This window comes from Amphiura filiformis, unplaced genomic scaffold (genome assembly GCF_039555335.1).
Source record: "Amphiura filiformis unplaced genomic scaffold, Afil_fr2py scaffold_73, whole genome shotgun sequence".
Taxonomy (NCBI): Eukaryota; Metazoa; Echinodermata; class Ophiuroidea; order Amphilepidida; family Amphiuridae; genus Amphiura; species Amphiura filiformis.
In genome coordinates, this window is record NW_027305537.1 from 263,902 (window position 1) to 282,813 (window position 18,912).

Here is an 18,912-nt window from a genome sequence, read left to right on the forward strand (position 1 = left end):
TTTGACACAAAATGCAATTTCTGGCATGGACTTAACACATTTTGACACAAAACATAGTATCTGTAACACAGAACTAACCGTATTTTTCTCAAACTAGTCTTAAAAGATAACAAATTTATTAAAAACATACAAAATGTGATTCTCTCTACTATAAAACACAATTTTGCCACAAAACACCTTGCATCTCGAACCCCTTCCTCCCGCCCATTTTAACCAAAATTCGATGTTTAAAATAGTTCAAAATTCAAAACTTAGTTGTATTGCATTTCTCAGAATTGAATAAACATAATTTTCACTGACAAAAAGTGATGACCTGAAATAGCCACTTGTTTTACCACATTATCGAAATTTCACCCTCCCCCATGCTGCCACCCTAATCTCATATTGACAGTCGTAAATTTTTAAGTCCTAAGTTTTTTTATACCTTTAACTTTGAAATAATACCTTGAATTTTGATAATCATACAAAATAATAATATCAAAAACTAACTCTACCACCATCCTCTAATATTAATTCTACCATCACAACCTCTCCCTCTCCCCCATTCCCACCCTGTTCATGTTTTTCTGGAGGTATCTATCAAATATTTAAGAAATCTCATACAAACTAGGCCTACTGATATTAAAAAAAAACCCAAAAAAAAAAACAACAACAACAACAACTTTTTATGCAGACCAAAGTCAGGTATACTAGTCTCAGGACCAAACAAGAACGAAGACGCAAAGAAAGGCAATGTTATCAATCATGCAGAACTTTGGCGATTAACTATTGGAAGCCCTATGCCATGCTACTTGCCTACAAGCTGCCCACAAGGGCAGTGTTCGTGGACTTAACACAGTTTGCTACCAAACTGGATTGGACTTAACACGTTTTGGAAAAAAATCGATACTTTGTGTGTCAATATTTCGGAACTTGACTAATTTTGGAAAAAAACACAAACATTGCTGGATAGCCCTAGTTACTCACTACCCATTTTCATCAAAATCTCAATTTTGAAGGTGGGTGGACTTAACACGGTTTGGAAATAAGCTCTTCATGTAGGCCTATAGAACGGGGTATGGAACTGCCTATGCAGTAACTTAACAGGTCCAAACTTGATTCTTAATTGGCTTATTCTGAGCGATGACCTCATTGGACAGACACATTACAAAGTGCTCCAAACTAGTATATGGATATGACTTAGATTTGCTCTACATGCTCACAATGTTGCGCCTTTCAGGACGCATATTAGGCTATTCCATTTAAAATCCACACTACCCCTGTGGAAGATTTAGCTTAATGCTCTGCATGCTAGCCATGCGCTTCAACGGAAAAAGTTCAAGTTTTGAAATATTTTCTCAAAATATCAAGAGCTATCTTAAGAACTACTGAACCAATACTAGGCTTGTTTGTACTCATTTTAATGCATTTTTCATGCTGATTCCAAATATGGTCATGAAAATTTACATTTCTGAAATTTTTGAATTTAAAAAAAAATTTGAAACATGTCGTCTGCAGTCGACACCCGCGTGAAGAGAGTTAAGGTTGGTCTGAACCCTGGAATTATGGAAACTTTCGGGCCTCATAACTGCAAAATTGTTGGTGTAAAGTAAAGTCTTCCACAGAGGGAGTATAAGTTTTGAATAAAGTAGACAATTGGGTAACTTCCGTTAACTCTTAAAAATCCCTAGTCACTTTTGACTAGAAACTAGTCAAATTTGACTAGATTGCGGGGTGCAATAGGATCTTACTAGACTCTAGTCATTTTGACTAGGATAATCTAGTCGACAGGAACGACTAGGGAGTCTTGTCAAAACATGACCAGAATATCTAGTCATTTTTTTTCACTTTTGACTAGAAACTAGTCAAATTTGACTAGATTGCAGGGTGCAATAGGATCTTACTAGATTCTAGTCATTTTAAATTCTAGTCATGTTAATTTGGGGAAATGCATCATCTCTTGTCCGCTTCACGCTAAGAGAGGAACACTACGCCCCAACACTGTGGTGTTAAATAGCCATCAAGTGTATTTGGTAGCATGGTGACACGTAGGCCTATTGCAGAAATTATCTATAAAATTGCGGTCTTAAGGTTACACGAAGAAACGTATAAAAAACGTATAAAAGACGTATAAAGTTGTTCTCTAAAAGAGAGTTTTCTCAGTAATCAAATATCGCAGCAAGTGAAATGTTGGTGCATTTGATGTAGCTTAACATTTTTCTTGTATGTTTATACAAATTTTTAGAATAAATTTGAAAATCCTTCGTTTAAAGCCGTTTTACACACCATGTTCACAAGATCAAAAACGCGTTCCATTACGTTTTTTTCAAATGTGCGCCCCGTATAAAACCACGCCGAGTGATTATTTTCCTCTTTTTTGTATTGTACTACAAATCGATTAAAGAAATAATGTTGCCATTGGGAAGAACCAAATACAGTACCGATTAAATTTTAAAAGCCCGTTTTTGGGGAACATTTTCGAGAATCTTGCCTGAGAAAAAACTGTTTTGTGAAATTATCGATATCTTGATTACGGGACGTTAATTTAGACATCTGAATACCTACATTATTTCTCAACATTCTGCCAATTGCTATCCCATTTGATTTTCACTCCAAATTGAAGCTAGTATTGCAAAAAACGAGGTTTTTCCTCCATCAGTTCGTTCAAAATTTCAGCGCCGACATGCGTGTTTATTCTAAGAGCCATTGTGCGGACGCGATTGTAATCAAGTAAATTGCATCCAATTTATAGAAATATATCCCCTTTGAGAATAAGCAGTTGCGTAAGCCGATGTATGGCCGAGTGGATAGAGCGTTGGACTGGGAATCTGTTATGAACTATTTTTGTGGGTTCGAGTCCCCGTGTAGCTGATTTTTTTTACTCTCTTTTCTCATTTTTACTTCCTTTCTTTTTTTCATTTCTTTCTTTCTTTCTTTCTTTCTTTTTCGTTCTTTTCTCTCTATCTCTTTCTTTCTTTTTTTCACTATTTCTTTATTCTTTCTTGCTCCTTTCTTTTTAGTTTTATTTGATTGATTCGCCGACTGTAGTGAATCGTGTTTTTCACTTTATATAAGTCAGAAATTGGTAGGCATGCTAAGTAGGCCTATTTTGTGATCATTTGTCTTGTTGAATATTCTTCCCAAATTTGATTTGCAAATAATTGCTTTTTGATATTGTTGTTGATGTTATTGTTGTACCCTATTACATTGTAATCAGGAAATAGTAGCATTGATTTATTTCATCAAAGATATCCAGATATCAACACATTTTCCAGAAGGTACCGGGTAGCTTGACGAAGTGGCCCCAATCAATTTTCAAATTTATAAAATCCTTATGAAAATTGCCGAAAACGGCTTGTGCCCCCCCCCCCCCCGGCATCCGACCCGGCATGCCGCCTCTCATGACACCCCCCCCCCCCCAACCGACTCACGTCACGAGCTCCGAGCACGAGCTAAGCCAAGTTTCATAGCCTTTTCATGTCTTGACCGTGGTGGATCGATATTCTATTGTAAGTAGGCCTACGTCCCGGTACGCTTGTTCATTTTCTGCATGGCTGTTTCTGTTATGAACTTACGCCCTCTGAAATCCAGCGCATGAAAAACTCTCGGCTAACCTTAAAAGAGGATGGCAGAAAATTATAATGTATTTGCTTGAAAATATAAAATCTATGGTGTTAAATAGCGTTTGCCCTGTGTTCTTCATCCGTGGTTTTGTTTCCTATTATTTCAACTGAGTATAATATTTAGGATTTAGAGAAGGTCCTCCAAACACTAGCACTCATCACAATAATCATTTGTTACAAAATTGTTACCCAATTTGTTACCGAAATTGGTGTGAAAACTCACACCAAATTCTGCATCCTCGACTTGGAATTGACTAGAATTTCTTGACTAGAATTTATGACCAGGCGTAAATGACTAGATATGCGTTGACCAGGCATAAATGACTAGATCAGCGTTGAAATGATTAGAAAATCTCCTCAAAATGACCAGAATCTCGTCAAATTATTTTGACTAGGATTTCTAGTCGAAAAAACGACTAGGTATTTTTAAGAATACTCACTCCAGTTGTGGAAGATATAGGTATTCCATGATACAGAGGGATATGGGTTTCAACATGTTCAAAATGATTAACTCTGGCCAATTACATTTGGGGTAGTGTGGATTTCAACTAGAATAGCCCATTGCACACACTTTGAATTGCACGAAATTGCTTTATCCATTTTCATGTAGGTTTGGTAATGAAAAAGCATACGTGCTCTAATTGGAAGAACCAATCATTACCACGCTGAACAGAACATTCTTTGATACACGCTAAAACCTGTTGAAGAAGATCTTTTGGCGCGTCTCGTAAAGTAATCGGTAGTGTCAGAAAGTCAATCGCTTGATTGCGCTCTTCACTTTCTTCCTCATCAAAGCAATGTGTAATCTTGTAAGGACACGCATACGCATCTATGTGATATTGGAGTTGTAATTGACGCAGTGCATCGTGTACTTGGGCCGAGGTTCGGTGATGTGGTGGTGGTGATACGGCACGTTCGGCTGGTGATGACACTTGCTGTGATGCAGTTTCAGGCTTGAGATCGGGGATTATTTTCCACAGCTTCCCATAGCAAGTGTAGTCTGGAAAAAAAGAGGAGAAAAAGAAGGAGGAGAATGTAATAAAAAGAAGAAAAATACAAAATAAACGTAAAAGGCTAAAAAGTTTTGTTTCCTGCAGGTCAGAGGCGAGCGCATTTTATTTTGGGGAGCCATTTTACCGCATTTCGGAAATTTTTTAACAAATCCAAGCAAAAAAAATGATGATTTTTATTTTCAACCGAATTTTTCCTTATTATACAGTTTGTTTAACAAGCGATATAAAATCAATAAATCCTATGAAAATCAATAACTTTCATTATCTAGCTAACTCTGCACTGATTTGACTATAAATATTTGTGATTTAAGGCATAGCTTCCGCATAAAGACCGACTCTAAAAAACATATTACTCATTTGGGTTTATACATATTTAATATTACCATTTTTTATCACATTACACTGACTGTAATTACTCACTCACACTTTGAACTTCAACAAAATGCTACATAGCCACCCAGCAAACACAAAACGTTTTACAGAAAACGTTTAAATGTCAGGTTATATAAAGGGTGTCAAAAGGTTTAAATAACATTCAAAAACAATTTTGAAAAATTGATTCAAAACTTGATCTGAACTTGATTCAAGACATTCTAAACAGAATGTTATCTAAGTGTTGACAAAATATTTTGCATAAATGTCTGCCCTAAATATTTTACAATAACGTTTTAAAAACGTTTTCACGACCTGTATATATCTCGACATTCAAATGTAATTAAAACGTTTCGAATAGACGTTTTGCTGGCAAATTAGACTCCGTGACAGATTGCTATCTATCGTCAAAATATATACGTGTGTAAAATAATACAAACTTCGTGTCATTTTAAAGCTACTTTTCTAATCGTTACACTACAGCCTCTCTCTCAAAAAAAAATTGTGCAAGTGGAAAACGCCATCTTTGGTAATTAGAGAACACTGTTGTGACATTATGTTTTATACATCAATGTCAAGGGAGCAGTCCTAGCTTTCAAATACCGTTTGTTTCATTCATTTTGGTTTCGCCAATCCTGAGATCTGCTTCACTAAACACCAATGTATGAAAAACCTTTCTGTGCCACTTTTTAGAAAATTTAATAGAATGTTATATCCAAATAATACGGGTATCCTGTTGAAACAGGGAGGTGATATACATTTTCTCCCTTTCATCAACTCACCTGCAGTAATTGTTACTAACAGAATGCCACCTGGTGCCAGCATATCATGAAGACTTTGTAGTACTTTATTCAGGTTTTTCATATAGTACAAAGAATGACATACACTTATGAAGTGGTACTTAAGACTGTTTTCTTGCTGATTTCCCACAAAGTCCTCTAATGTATGATTTTGCCAATCGAATGTTATGTTCGTGGCATGCTCCTTAACGTTGGCCTGATACTTGGTCAGCGAATTTGCACAGGGTTCCACGACGCAGGTATGAATCTTTGGAAACTTGGTCAGCAGCTTATTTAAGAACATGATTTCAAGTTCACCTGTCAATCAAAAAATGCAGATTTTACCAAAAATAAAGATGGAAAGTTGAAGACACGACACAAGCTAGTCCGTGTCCCCTTAGAATGTCACAAGAGCAAAATAAAAATCATTGATTTTACTGTAGAAACCATTTGGGTCCCACACCCATTTCCTAATGGCCCGCCGGGGGGGGGACTCGACTTCGGAAGTGACGGGGATGTGCGGAATCTGGGGGTCTTTTGGTGAGACCCTAGACGCCGAAAAAAGGGAGGGGGGGTCTTTCAGTGAGAAGGCCAAAAAAAGGTGATCGTGAGACTGGGGAAAATTTGACCAAAAAAAGAGGTTCCTTCAGTGAACTGGGAACAATTTTGGGTCATGATATAAAAGTTGATACAGAAGTTTCAAAAATTTATCAAAATGTGAAAAAAATTGAAGAAAAATAAAGAAAAAGGGGGTCATTGGGTAAGCGGGAGTTCAGTAAAACAAAAAGGGAGTCGTTGGGTGAGTGAGAGGAAGTTGAAAATGGGAGTCATTTAATATGTGGCCCCCCATCCCCCCGAACCTAATGGTCGACTTTGATGATCGGCTGTAAGGTTGTGGGCTAAAATAGTTCATCACTTACATGAGCGCTGGATGGATTTACGATCAGCGTAAGCCATCTGGGTGTAAACACAAGCATTTTAGCATGCCGGATGAAAACATGGGGGTGGGGGGGGGGCAAGCGACACTTAATGAATGGATAGTTAATAAGCATTCCTGGGACACCCTGTATAAATATCAAACGATTAAATATCTTTTTAACTTACCACCACCACTCCCTATTCCTAAAACACGAAGCGGGATATCATCGGTTCTATCACCTAAATTTGTGACCAGTTTCTCCACGACGTGCCCATAAAATGTCTCATCAATCCATTTTTGTACAGCTTCAAAATATTCACCTGCGCTGGAGTAGTTAGTGAATGCTTTTATATGTTTAGTTTGATCCTGTCGTACAATCGGTCTAGCCATTGATTTATCTGATTCGGCCATGCTAATGAAGATCTGATCCTGCACTCTGTTCAGAATCTACACCCGCTAATCTTAATTCAGAAACCCTATAGAAATGATAGAAGAAGGTAACCCTTGAAGTTGTTGTCTCGATATGGATTCACTGTTAAGAAATACAGGCGGCGAGTGGCATGATAGAGCCGGCAACTTGTGAAACCGCCCGGCCGTATGGCATATATGTGACGTGTCATGTCAAAAGGAGACACTTTTGGGCAGGTTATCAATTTTGAGGTTTTTACATATCTTAAATATCGAGATATTTTGCTCCACAATGCCGTTTTCCCCAATGAAATTGAACATTCCTATTAAAAGTGAAGATATTGAGTTCGTAAGTTATGGGTACACACTGCAAAAAAAGTGTTCTGAATTAGAACACTAAAAATTGTAACACTTATTGAACATATAAAAGTGTACTGATTGTGAACACCAAGTGTTCCAGACTTTAACACAACAGTATAATTTAGAACACGTGTGTTCACCTTTTGAACACTTGATGTTAACATATTGTCGTCATTTTGTGAACATGGTGTGTTCATGTTTTGAACACCTAATGTTAAAACTTTGAACACAAAGTGTTCCAAATCCTAACACATTTACATGTTCAATGCCATGTAACACTTTAAGAACACATTTACATGTTCAAAATCAAATGTGTTCAGCTTTAGAACACTTGTGTTCTAATCATTTAGAACACTTGTGTTCTAATCTTTGAACACTGAGTTGTGTTCACAAATGTCATACACGTAGTGTTCAAGTCTGGAACATATGACACTTAGGCCTACATATGTTCAATAAGTGTTACAAAAAGGGATGCAATACGCCTACACAAAGCAAAGTACAATGGGTCAATGTATAAATGTACACCTTTGTCCGAAATTTAATTGTAACAACAGACTCAGTAGTAAATTACAGCAAACCTATAGGGCTAGGCCTAGGCCTATGCATGTTTGACTAGTGCAACATCGCAATTACATCTATTCCATCAGGCATGCCATGGCATGAAATCGACCCGCATACTGACCAGTTGTAAGACACACTCGTCAGAGGTTTAGGCCTACAGTATAATTCACATTAGGCCTATATCAAATCTGTCTGACCATGTGACTATTGCATGGTCATGATTGATAAGCTTACTGCGCATTCATTAAAATGCACTAAAACCACGCAATACAAAAACGATGAATTTACATTTTTAGTCTCGTTGTTCTATGATATGTGGAGAACACGTTCGATATATTTGTTTTAAATAAAATGGTATTTTGTGGGTAAAATCTCACCTCAAATCCCCGTCCAAATCGCGGTTTCTCACTCCGATGACATCGTCTGTTCTATTATACGGTGCAACGACGCATGCGTGGCCCAGCACGTGGTAAATATAGCCTACATACATACAGTGTTCAAAACGAACACATTACATGTTCATTCAGTGTAAAAGTTGTGAACACCTTTATGGGCGTGCACCCAGAGTTATTTGGAGTGTACGGTATAGGCCTAAATTTCAATATTCGACGTAAGCCTACACCTATAATAGGCCTTTTTTCAGGTATTTTCTATAAACCGCAAAATGTTCAATGTTCTTTCATTCCGTGCAAGCTGCAGGCCTGTGTAAAATAAAATGAGAACAACTGATGATCTCCATAAATAATACCAATTATAAAAATGGTTTTACAATCAGGCGAGCATTTTATGCTATTATAGGCCTAGATTAAACATACAGTGTTCATTTTATGAACATTAGTGAATGATCAAACACTATGTGTTTAAAAGTTTCCTCTGACGTTATGTTACGAACACTAAGCATTACAAAATTGAATGCAGTATGTCAAATAGGCCTATATGTCGAATTTGAACAGGTGGTGTTCTAATGCTGAACATTTCAAACACTATGTGTTAAAAGTTTCCTCTGACATTATGTTACGAACACTAAGCATTCTGAAATTGAATACAGTATGTCAACATTTGAACAGGTGGTGTTCTAATGCTGAACACTTCAAACACTATGCGCCAAAGTTTCATCTGACGTTATGTTACGAACACTAAGCATTATGGTTACGAACACCAAGCATTATGAAATTGAATACAGTGTGTCAAATTTTGCACAGGTGGTGTTCTAATGTTGAACACTTTTTTTTGCAGTGTGGTATTATGAAAGTGGAAATTGAGATATCGGCCTTTAAAAATATTTTTTACAATGTTGAGAGTAGGAATTACCTTGAAAAATGTCTCAAAAAATACAAGATGCCAGTATCATGGTTATATTCCGGTTTGAGACTATCAGACAATATTTTTAACATAATAACATCACAAATTGGCAACAAACCCAAATTGTGAAAAAATCACCCCCGGGCAGGTTTTTGGCTATTTCTCCAATTATGATCCTGCCCAAAAGTGTCTCCTTTTGACATGACACGTCGGTTAGTTTTGTGGGGTTCATTTATCGAACCCCAACGGTTTGAGCTTGTATTTATATTATTTATTAACATAGGCCTATTTGTTTGTGATATTTCAAGCGTTTTAAAATTTCAAAATAATCCCATTCAATTACACGGTTGACGATGGAAATTTACTGAATTTAGAGAATGCACGTCATTCACCACCTGAAGAAATGGTTATAAAAATGCCCTTGGCCCGGCGTGAATAATACGTATATAAAGCTTTATTATATTCCGGAATGGTCAAATCTTTTAATTAAGGGAATCCGGCCAGTTTCGGTTGAATGCCGCCACTATCTGCATGATGAATGAAAAGGCCTCAGGCCAAGGTCAAGGTCAATATATGCAAGGAATTTTGTAGTTCAGTATCAACACCATGAATACAGTGGCGTGTAGCCAAGCTCAAAGTGGTGTTCCCTCAACTTGAACTAGTGATTTCAAAAGTTTTTTTGAAAACAAGAATATTGCATTCACTACAATGATCGGTGATTTTCTGCTTGCAGTTTCACATAATATGTTAACCATCACCTACTTTTCAAATATGATACATGTGCCCAAGTATCATTTCGATCAGAATAGATCATGCCTTTTTATAAACAATACAAATAACTCGTATAAATATGTAGCGAGCGACAAATCAAAATGGCGGATTTACCGTAGCGTTATATGGTGGCACACGGGACAATTTAGAGTCGGTACTCCTTGAGTATAATCTCTTTGGAAAATCCTAATTTTATGATAACACTGAAAATGATGAGATCACACCACTAAATCAGGTCCAACCCTGTCTGGCCGAAGAATATTTCCATTCGCTGACCATACCTGGTGCATTAAAATGAAAAAAAAAGAAACTTTTCAATGAAGGCTGATGTGCCCATTTTGTGGTGATAGTTGTGCTCTGTAGATGTTTTTTCTTATCATCTAAGCATAAAAAGATGAAAAATATTACAATTCTGAAATTTTAGGAAGATTTTTTGGTTTCATGCGCCAAATGACGTCACAATGTACATAGATGCACTGAGCAGAGCTGCAGAGTTTGGTGTGGTTTACATCATGTTCGATGCAACACTGCACCAAGTTGCACCACCACCACCAAATCGAGCAGTACTAAAAAATGCTTGTTCTACATGTAGGGTAGAATATATCATAAACAAAGCGTCAGTGGACCAGGTTAAAAATTGAGTTTGAGCCCTTTTTGTTTTTGTTTTTGCAATAATAGTTTTAAAATAAATCACCAAATGGCTTTTTTCAAAATGGACCTCCATTTTGCAAAACTTTCCAACCTCACACGGGGGAACATCACCCTCAGGCAACACCCTCCCTTGCGTATGGATAAACAAGTGGCCGTTTTGGCTTGGTTTATTTATTTTATTTTACTTATTTATTACAGTTTATCACTTGCACAGAATTACAAAAATATTATATTGCACATGAGATACATCAAAATTTACAAAATATCATAAAAGGAACAATTTTTTAAAGTCAAGTTAATGGCTGGAGCAAACAAGTGCCATGCACCACCAGATTCGACCACCAAATCCAAAAAGAAGATGAGGGCAAAATAAAACAGATGGGGACAATTGCATGTTAGCCTGCAATTTGGATAATTACAAAATGAGGTCCAAGTGAAACACAAGTTTGAAGGTGCGAGCAAATTTTGCAGTAAAACTCCAAAACATTGCTTAAGGGGGTTCGAAACGATGTTTCTGGAAAACAGAAACTGAATTTAGAACCATTTGAATAGATTGAATAAGTTAAGCTAAATACACTGAGCAAAATAGTTTTTGTTTGAAGGAAATCTGACATACGGTTGTCAAGATATACATGTTTTTAGTTTCTTTGTATTCTATTGTTTTTGCCAATATATTGATGAAGTTAATGAGGAAAATTGGCATAATGTGCTCATGAATATTCATGTTTGCCAATATTATACCAATATCTTATGAATAAACCTTCATACTACTTTTATTTTATATGATTTTGACATGAAACTTTGCCAATGTGTTTCTATGGCCTAAAACATTAACATGTGATTTTCCCGCCCATCTAATTTGCATATTTGCATAATTAATTAGCATTATACTTAAAGCTAATTAATTATGCAAATATGCAAATTAGATGGGCGGGAAAATCACATGTTAAAGGTTTAGGTTATAGAGACACATTGGCAAAGTTTCAGGTCAAAATTCTTAAAGGTAAAAGTAGTATGAAGGTTTATTCATAAAATATTGGGAAAATATTGGCAAAATTAATATTAATGAGCACATTTTGCTAATTTTCTCATTAACTTCATCAATATATTGGCAAAAACAAAAGAATACAAAGAATCTTTCAACAGCAATATCTCAAAAACGGTTTGTCCGATTTGGCTCAAATTTTGGAATTAAGATTATTTTGCATATCTCTCTGCAACAAGTCTATTTTAATCTCAATCAGAGCAACTTGATTTTGCCTTTCGTACCACCTTAAAAGGGCATTTCGTGATCCACAGCCTCATCCCCCACTTTTCTCAAAAAAATTTAGATTTTTATACCACTGGAAACCTCTGGCTACACAATACTTATGTACCAAAAATTTCTTGCAGATTAATTCGTTTAGCAAAAATATCGCTAAATTTGAATTTCGTTCTGGTATCAGAACGAAATTACAACAGTGGCCTATAGAGCAGTGTAATACACATAATCATGCATAACTCGCAAGCGCAAAATCGGAATCAAATGAAATTTTGGGAATATGATTTTTTTGTGGATATTTACTGAAACATGTCATAAAAAGAGGATGCTAGGATCACGAAATCCTCCTTTAAATGAATCAACTGAATTTGTGGATCTGATAATAATACTAGGGAGATGGTTCCCAATGGGCACCATGCGCTAAAAAAAAGCCCATCTTGTGGCAATCAGTTTTAGAAAGCAGTTTTACCAGCTGATTTTGGACACCCGTGCGCTTTATGTTAAAACCAATAATTGCAGTTACAGTAATAGTAAAATTTAGTCCACGAACAGCTTAAATTGGGCTGTCATTTTCATACATTTCTTTTTCCAACTATAAGAATGTTACACAATAACGCGTCCCCCAAAATGTTTTCAATTGGACTTTTATTTTGCAAAACTAGCAAACTAAACAAGTGCCCTTTTCGCCGGCCCTTTTCGCTTCTGCTTTGCCACGGACACCCGACATTTATGTTTAAAGCAATACTGAATACAATAATAATAAAAACTTTTCCAAGAATGGCTTCAAACGGGCCTTCATTTCACTAGATTTGGGCATTTTCAAATTACATTGTACACAATTTGTACTGCTAAAATTGTCCACCTAATTGCTTCAATAATTGGCTTCAACAGTGTGTCTCACTTTCTTACTGCTCATGGCGACACATTCCCCTCAGACCCTCATTCCCCTTTATTTTTTATTTTTTCTCAAGTTAACACCTAACTGCTCTTGATTCACTATTGAATGCCCCCCCACATACATATATACACCGACACACTATTCGAAATGGGTTGACTCCACTTGGAACTCTAGTTCAGTTTTGGGTGAATAGACTTCAGACTTTAGACTTTCAAAATTTCAGTCGCGGTGTTAAACACTAATTAATGTGCATGTACAGTCTGTAAATGGTGTTTATGCAATGACTCAACAACTGTGTTCCATTTTTCTTCTCTTGTTGTTTAAGATTGGTTCCATTAGCATGGTCGAATCAGATATATCATCCACGCCAATTTTACAGAATAAAACCCAATATATAAAGGTGTTCAGTGAATACCCAGGCGTAGGGGACTATTTCGAAGCTGCGCAAAAATGGATTGATGAGACATTTTATGGGCACATCGTAGAGAAACTGGTCGCAAATATAGGTGACGGAACCGATGATAAAACGCTACAAGTGTTAGGTGTTGGGAGTGGGAGTGGTGAGTTACAGATATATTCAAAAATATTACCCAATGTTTTGACAGGATATTGCTGAAGATTAACCTGCCCATTAACATGGTTGAGTTAATTGATGTGCATAACACAAGATCCATGTTTGTCATATTTGCTTTAAACATAAACATAAGATTGCAAAAATAAAACTGAACATGTAAACTTTTCTTGATAATAATATGATTGAAGTGTCTTTGAAAAACGTTGTGGTATATACCGGCACAATGATCCACAATGATCGCATTTTTGATGACACAAATTGTGGAATAGGCTTTTACGACGGGAGTTCATAACAATAAATTGATACGTTTTTAGCGGGTTCGGACAAGTTTAGAACTGTCAAGCTTTCGTCATGAGTAGCTCTGACTTCTTCAGGATAAAGTACCTAAGAATGAGAGATGTAGGTCACCCCTTGCATACTGATTTGAAGACTGCCCCTTGTCAACAGAGAACAAGCAGACCTCGCCTATCTGCTAATGTAAAAGGTTTAGTTTCTCTGAAAAGAGCCGTTCACAGAAGACTGCCCCTTGTCAATGGAGAACAAGCGGGCCTCGCCTATCTGCTTATGTAAAAGGTTTGGTAGCTCTGAAAAGAGCCGTTCACTGAAGACTGCCCCTTGTCAGCAGATCTTAGTGCGGTACTTATTAATCTGAAGTACCCCGTATAGTTCTCCCCCAGAAAATAGATGCACAGTGTGCATTGCACACCCTATAGAGGAGTTCAGATTTTCGTACTTTCTGTCCAATCATGATTTTTAAAGTGTCCAAATGCAAAAGAATTCCAGTAGATAAATATTTTAAAATCGGAAACCCTTAATTTGATAGGTTCATTGTGTACAATTGCGTGATTTTCCATTCATGTGATTGCATTTCCAAGCTTTTCCAGTATTATTCACAAATGCAATTCCAGTCGTTTTTAGAAACCTAACTTGGATTGTTTTGTTGAACGGTTACTCCACTGTAGGGGGTGTGCATTTTCTGGAGTAGCTCAATACGAGAGTATTAAGCATATTAAATACATATAAATATTAAGAGTTTGTGCCTACGTGCACTCGAAATTGTTCTTCTTCAAATAATCAAAGCATACTTGTACACACCGGCATCGCCTGACTAATAATTACTTGGTACAGCAGGGATACTAAAATAAATACCCGGGATCGATACACGTGAATTTGCTATGCACGAGTTTGATATGAGAAGAAAATCTTTGGATACCGGTGTAGAAAATGATGAATATCTCCCGTAAATGATTTCGTATAAAGAAACCAGATGTGGTTCCTTGCACATGAATATATATTTTGAACAGATATGATAGTCGTTGGCGTGCGCTTTGAGACAGTAGCTTGCGTCTTGAGTCAAAAACTGACAATAATTCCGCAATAATTCTGATTTATATGTGCCGAATTATATAGCGCAGTGTATAGGCCAATCGTGAAGGTTGTCTAAAAGAATATGACCTATGGCATACCATGCTTGACTAACACACAGCGAGGTTAGTCACCGAGCTAATCAGGGCTATTGTCAGTAGCCTTAGTCAGATGTCCTTCAGCCTATTATGCGACTGAACTATTAAACAGGTCGATATGTATAATGGCCATGCGTGGCTGTGGATTCAACCTACCATGGCAGTTTCTGCCATGAAGATATCGGGGCGATGACACTGTGTTGTAGCTACTTGTGAATACAGTTTGTAGACGACCTTAGGCTATCCCATATACGAAGGCTTATTGCCAGTGGCTAAGTGCCCAATGTACACTCTTAAAACAATCTACTCATTTTTGTATAGGATGATGTCCAAAAAAGTGCCACTTTCTTCCTTAATCGTGCCATATTTAGACATGGGTTGGGGGTGGGGCATGTACAACCAATTTAAGTGAAAAATTGACAACATCGCATTGAAAACCGATTGATGCTACGTTCAATCAGACTCGGTGCAACCCCCACCCCTCCACGCTAGGCTTCTGCAGGCTGTTGCGTTCTATTGGCTAATGCAAAAATTTAGATATGTTAATGCTCTCGCCTTGTAGATTACAAAACTAGACATTTTGTTTCAATCGGACATTCAGTTCTCGAGATATGGCCTGTCAAAATGGCGCGAAACCAACTAATTGGCAACAACTTTCATTTTATTTTCTATATTTTTGACAAGTCCAGTTGCCAGATAATTTTCTAATTATATATACATAAATTATGCAAAGTAAAGTTTTCAGATACAATTAAAAGAGCTATGGTACTGAAGCATGGTACACGGTACGTATAATGCACACAGGTGCTACAAAATTACGGTTGCGTTTGGCAAATTTCAATATGAACAATTAATTAAGAACATTAATCAGAAATGTTGATTAGGGACCTAATTAATTATGCAAATGGAAATTTGCCAAACGCATCAGTAGGTTTGTTGCATTTCATGTGTACTACCCATGTACCAAGTTTCAGTACCATGCCTCTTCTAATTGTATCTGAAAACTTAACTTTACATAATTCATGCATATATGCTTACTTGCTTACTTACTTGCTTATTTGCATATATAATTAGAAAAATACCTGGCAACACTGCCAAAAATAAAGAAAATTAAAAGAAAGTTGTTGCCAATTTGTTGGTTTCGCACCATTTTGACAGGCCATATATCAAGAAGCGAATGTCCGATTCAAATAAAATTTTCAGTTTTGTAATCAGGAGACCATGGACTTTCATATATTTTAAATGAAATTGATAAAATCTGTGTTAAATTTCTTCACAGGTGAAATTGAACTCATGTTTTTAAATAAGCTGCTGATCAAATTTCCAAAGATTCATACCTGCGTCGTGGAACCCTGTGCAAATTCGCTGACCAAGTATCAGGCTAAAATCAAGGAGCATGCCCCGGACATTACATTCGATTGGCAAAATCATAAGTTCGAGGACTTTCTGGAAAATCAGCAAGAAAACCACTTCATAAGTGCATGTAATTCTCTGTACCGTGTAAATAACCTAAATGAAGCACTGCAAAGTCTTCATGATATGCTGGCACCAGGTGGAATTCTGTTAGTAACAATTACTGCAGGTGAGTTGCAGATGAAACAGGCAAAAATTTATATCACCTCCCCGTTTTAGCAATATCCCCCATACTTCTCTTTGACTTTCCACAGACATTTCACGTATTACAAACATATAAACCATTCCCAAAAAACTCGGAAATTCATTTTTAAAGATCATTTTTATCTGTAAAGATGAGAAAAGTAGCAAATGACACCGAGTTTGTATTTGCCCACGTGCATCTAACGATATGGTGCCAGTGATTCTTTAGATTGGATATTGAAGCCATAATATACGATATCCATCAAATTTTAATATTGTTATTCTTTAATATTGTTATTCTTTACCCTGAAATAATATTAGTAACCATTGGTAACCATGGTAACAACTGCCGGAAAGGCTTTCTGTCCATTCTAAGCTTAATAACAAGGGCAAGTGAAAGAAACCTAACTGGCTATGCTGGTCGTTTAATATGGAGTTCCATTTGCGGACATAAGTCAAAATGACTTTATGTCTAAATTACTCGGTTGATCTATAAACACAATAAATTTGTCTGATTCCATTTTTTTCTGAGTTCTTCTTCTTCTTCTTCTCGTCTTCGTCTTCGTCTTCTTCTTCTTCTTCTTCTTCTTCTTCTTCTTCTTCTTCTTCTTCTTCTTCTTCTTCTTCATCTTCTTCTTCTTCTCATTAGCATTCTCTTTTTTTTTCTTCTCTTTTTTCAGAGTACGCTGGTTTTGGAAAGCTATGGAGAACATTCCCTTATCTTAGACCTGAGACCTCATCACAGACGGTTTCACAGGATGGGTCACCAGGGACCACATCTCCGCCAAAACATCACCGGAACTCAGCCCATGTACACGAAGCACTGCGTCAATTACAACTCCCATATTACATCGATGAGTATGTGTGTCCTTATAAGATTACACATTGTTTTGATGAGGAGGAAAGTGAAGAGCGTAATCAAGCGATTGATTTTGTGACCCACCCAATTAAATTAAGGGAGCGGTCCAAAGATCTTTTTCAAGAAGTATTGGCATGTATCAAAGAATGTTCTGTTCAGCGTGGTGATGATTGGTTCTTCCAAGCAAAACACGTATGCTTCTTCATTACCAGACCTACATGAAGCACTACTACACTGCTAATTATAAAAGCGACGGAATTCAAAATATACAAAGGCTCTAATGTGAATACAATAATTCGCCGTAGAAACAGTCTGTAACAGGATTTACTACCAAAGCGATAGGTGAAAACAATTTGTGGATGCATTGCTCTGCATTATAAGTAGCATGATGCAGTCATGTCTACAGTAGAATTCACCGCGACCTTTGCAGGACTTAAACCCCATTAAAAGCTATTAAACCAAGATAACACTCATTGAAAACAGCTCAACTGATTAAATCAGATCTTCTCTGGTTGTGCACATGTGTCTGTTTTATATGTGCGGTATCGCAATGAGCTGGTATTTATAGCTTCAGTTGGGTAACCGATTATAAAGGAAACGCAAGGAAACAATGGTATGTGGACCTTTGTTCACGAAATGAGACAATGGCCTGCTTTTTGTTAACCAGCATTCTTGAAAATGAGCAACATAATGATTGTTGACTTAACACGGTTTGGAAATAATTTCTTCATATTTTTGGTGTTATCTGTCGTTTACATATCCTTCCTAAAACACCAAAGTACGAATATTTCCAAAATCTAAATTAGCTAAAAATTTAGGACATGTTACAAAACTATATTTTCTAGAATTTTAGAAGAGTACTTTTAATATTGGCCGGTTATTTTTCACACAGCGACGTTAACTAGGCAATGTACTATTACCTATATTATACACTAAAACACCAAAGTACGCATATTTCCAAACATCTAAATTAGTTAAAAATTTAGGACATGTTACAAAACTATATTTTCTAGAATTTTAGAAGAGTACTTTTAATATCGGCCGGTTATTTTTCACACAGCGACGTTAACTAGGCAAATCCCCATACTTCTAACGTACGCTATTTGTAGAGGTCACGCGTCAATGGTAAGAGCACTGTGTATTGTGTATAGGAAAACGGACAGTAACTGCAGTATGGGCTGCTCTCAACACCTATTTATGGAAAATTAATCAGTTGTCATTATTTCCTATGCACCGTGTAAACAACCACTTTCACTAATTTTATTTACTTTCTGTCTCATACTTGTTGTAAAAATCAACCCTAAATATTAAAAATGCTCTACATAAATCATGAATGGATGAAAACATTTTATTTTGGAATTTTTGAAGGATTATGATGTGAGAAAATAAAGTCCAATTCAGTAAAAAATAAACTTTACGACCGTGGACAAATCCAAGATGGCCGCCTACATAAATAACACATGGCCTGGCTGGCGAGATTCAGACAAGTAGGCGTAAAATAAATTAAAAATAAAATAGTTTGC

The 18,912-nt window shown here is 36.6% G+C and overlaps 2 protein-coding genes across 2 annotated transcripts; one reads left to right on the forward strand and one right to left on the reverse strand.

Moving 5' to 3' along the window:
* Positions 1 to 4,204: 4,204 nt before the first annotated feature.
* On the reverse strand, positions 4,205 to 7,096 carry LOC140144695 (histamine N-methyltransferase-like). Its single transcript, XM_072166505.1, has 3 exons — positions 6,871 to 7,096; positions 5,770 to 6,084; positions 4,205 to 4,602 (listed from the first exon to the last, which is right to left on the reverse strand). The coding sequence occupies exons 1-3, from the start codon at positions 7,094 to 7,096 to the stop codon at positions 4,205 to 4,207; spliced, it is 939 nt and encodes a 312-aa protein (XP_072022606.1).
* A 289-nt stretch (positions 7,097 to 7,385) lies between these two features.
* Positions 7,386 to 17,611, forward strand: LOC140144696 (histamine N-methyltransferase-like). The gene is made up of 4 exons (XM_072166506.1): positions 7,386 to 7,442; positions 13,223 to 13,457; positions 16,214 to 16,516; positions 17,211 to 17,611. The coding sequence occupies exons 1-4, from the start codon at positions 7,386 to 7,388 to the stop codon at positions 17,609 to 17,611; spliced, it is 996 nt and encodes a 331-aa protein (XP_072022607.1).
* The last annotated feature ends 1,301 nt before the right edge of the window (positions 17,612 to 18,912 follow it).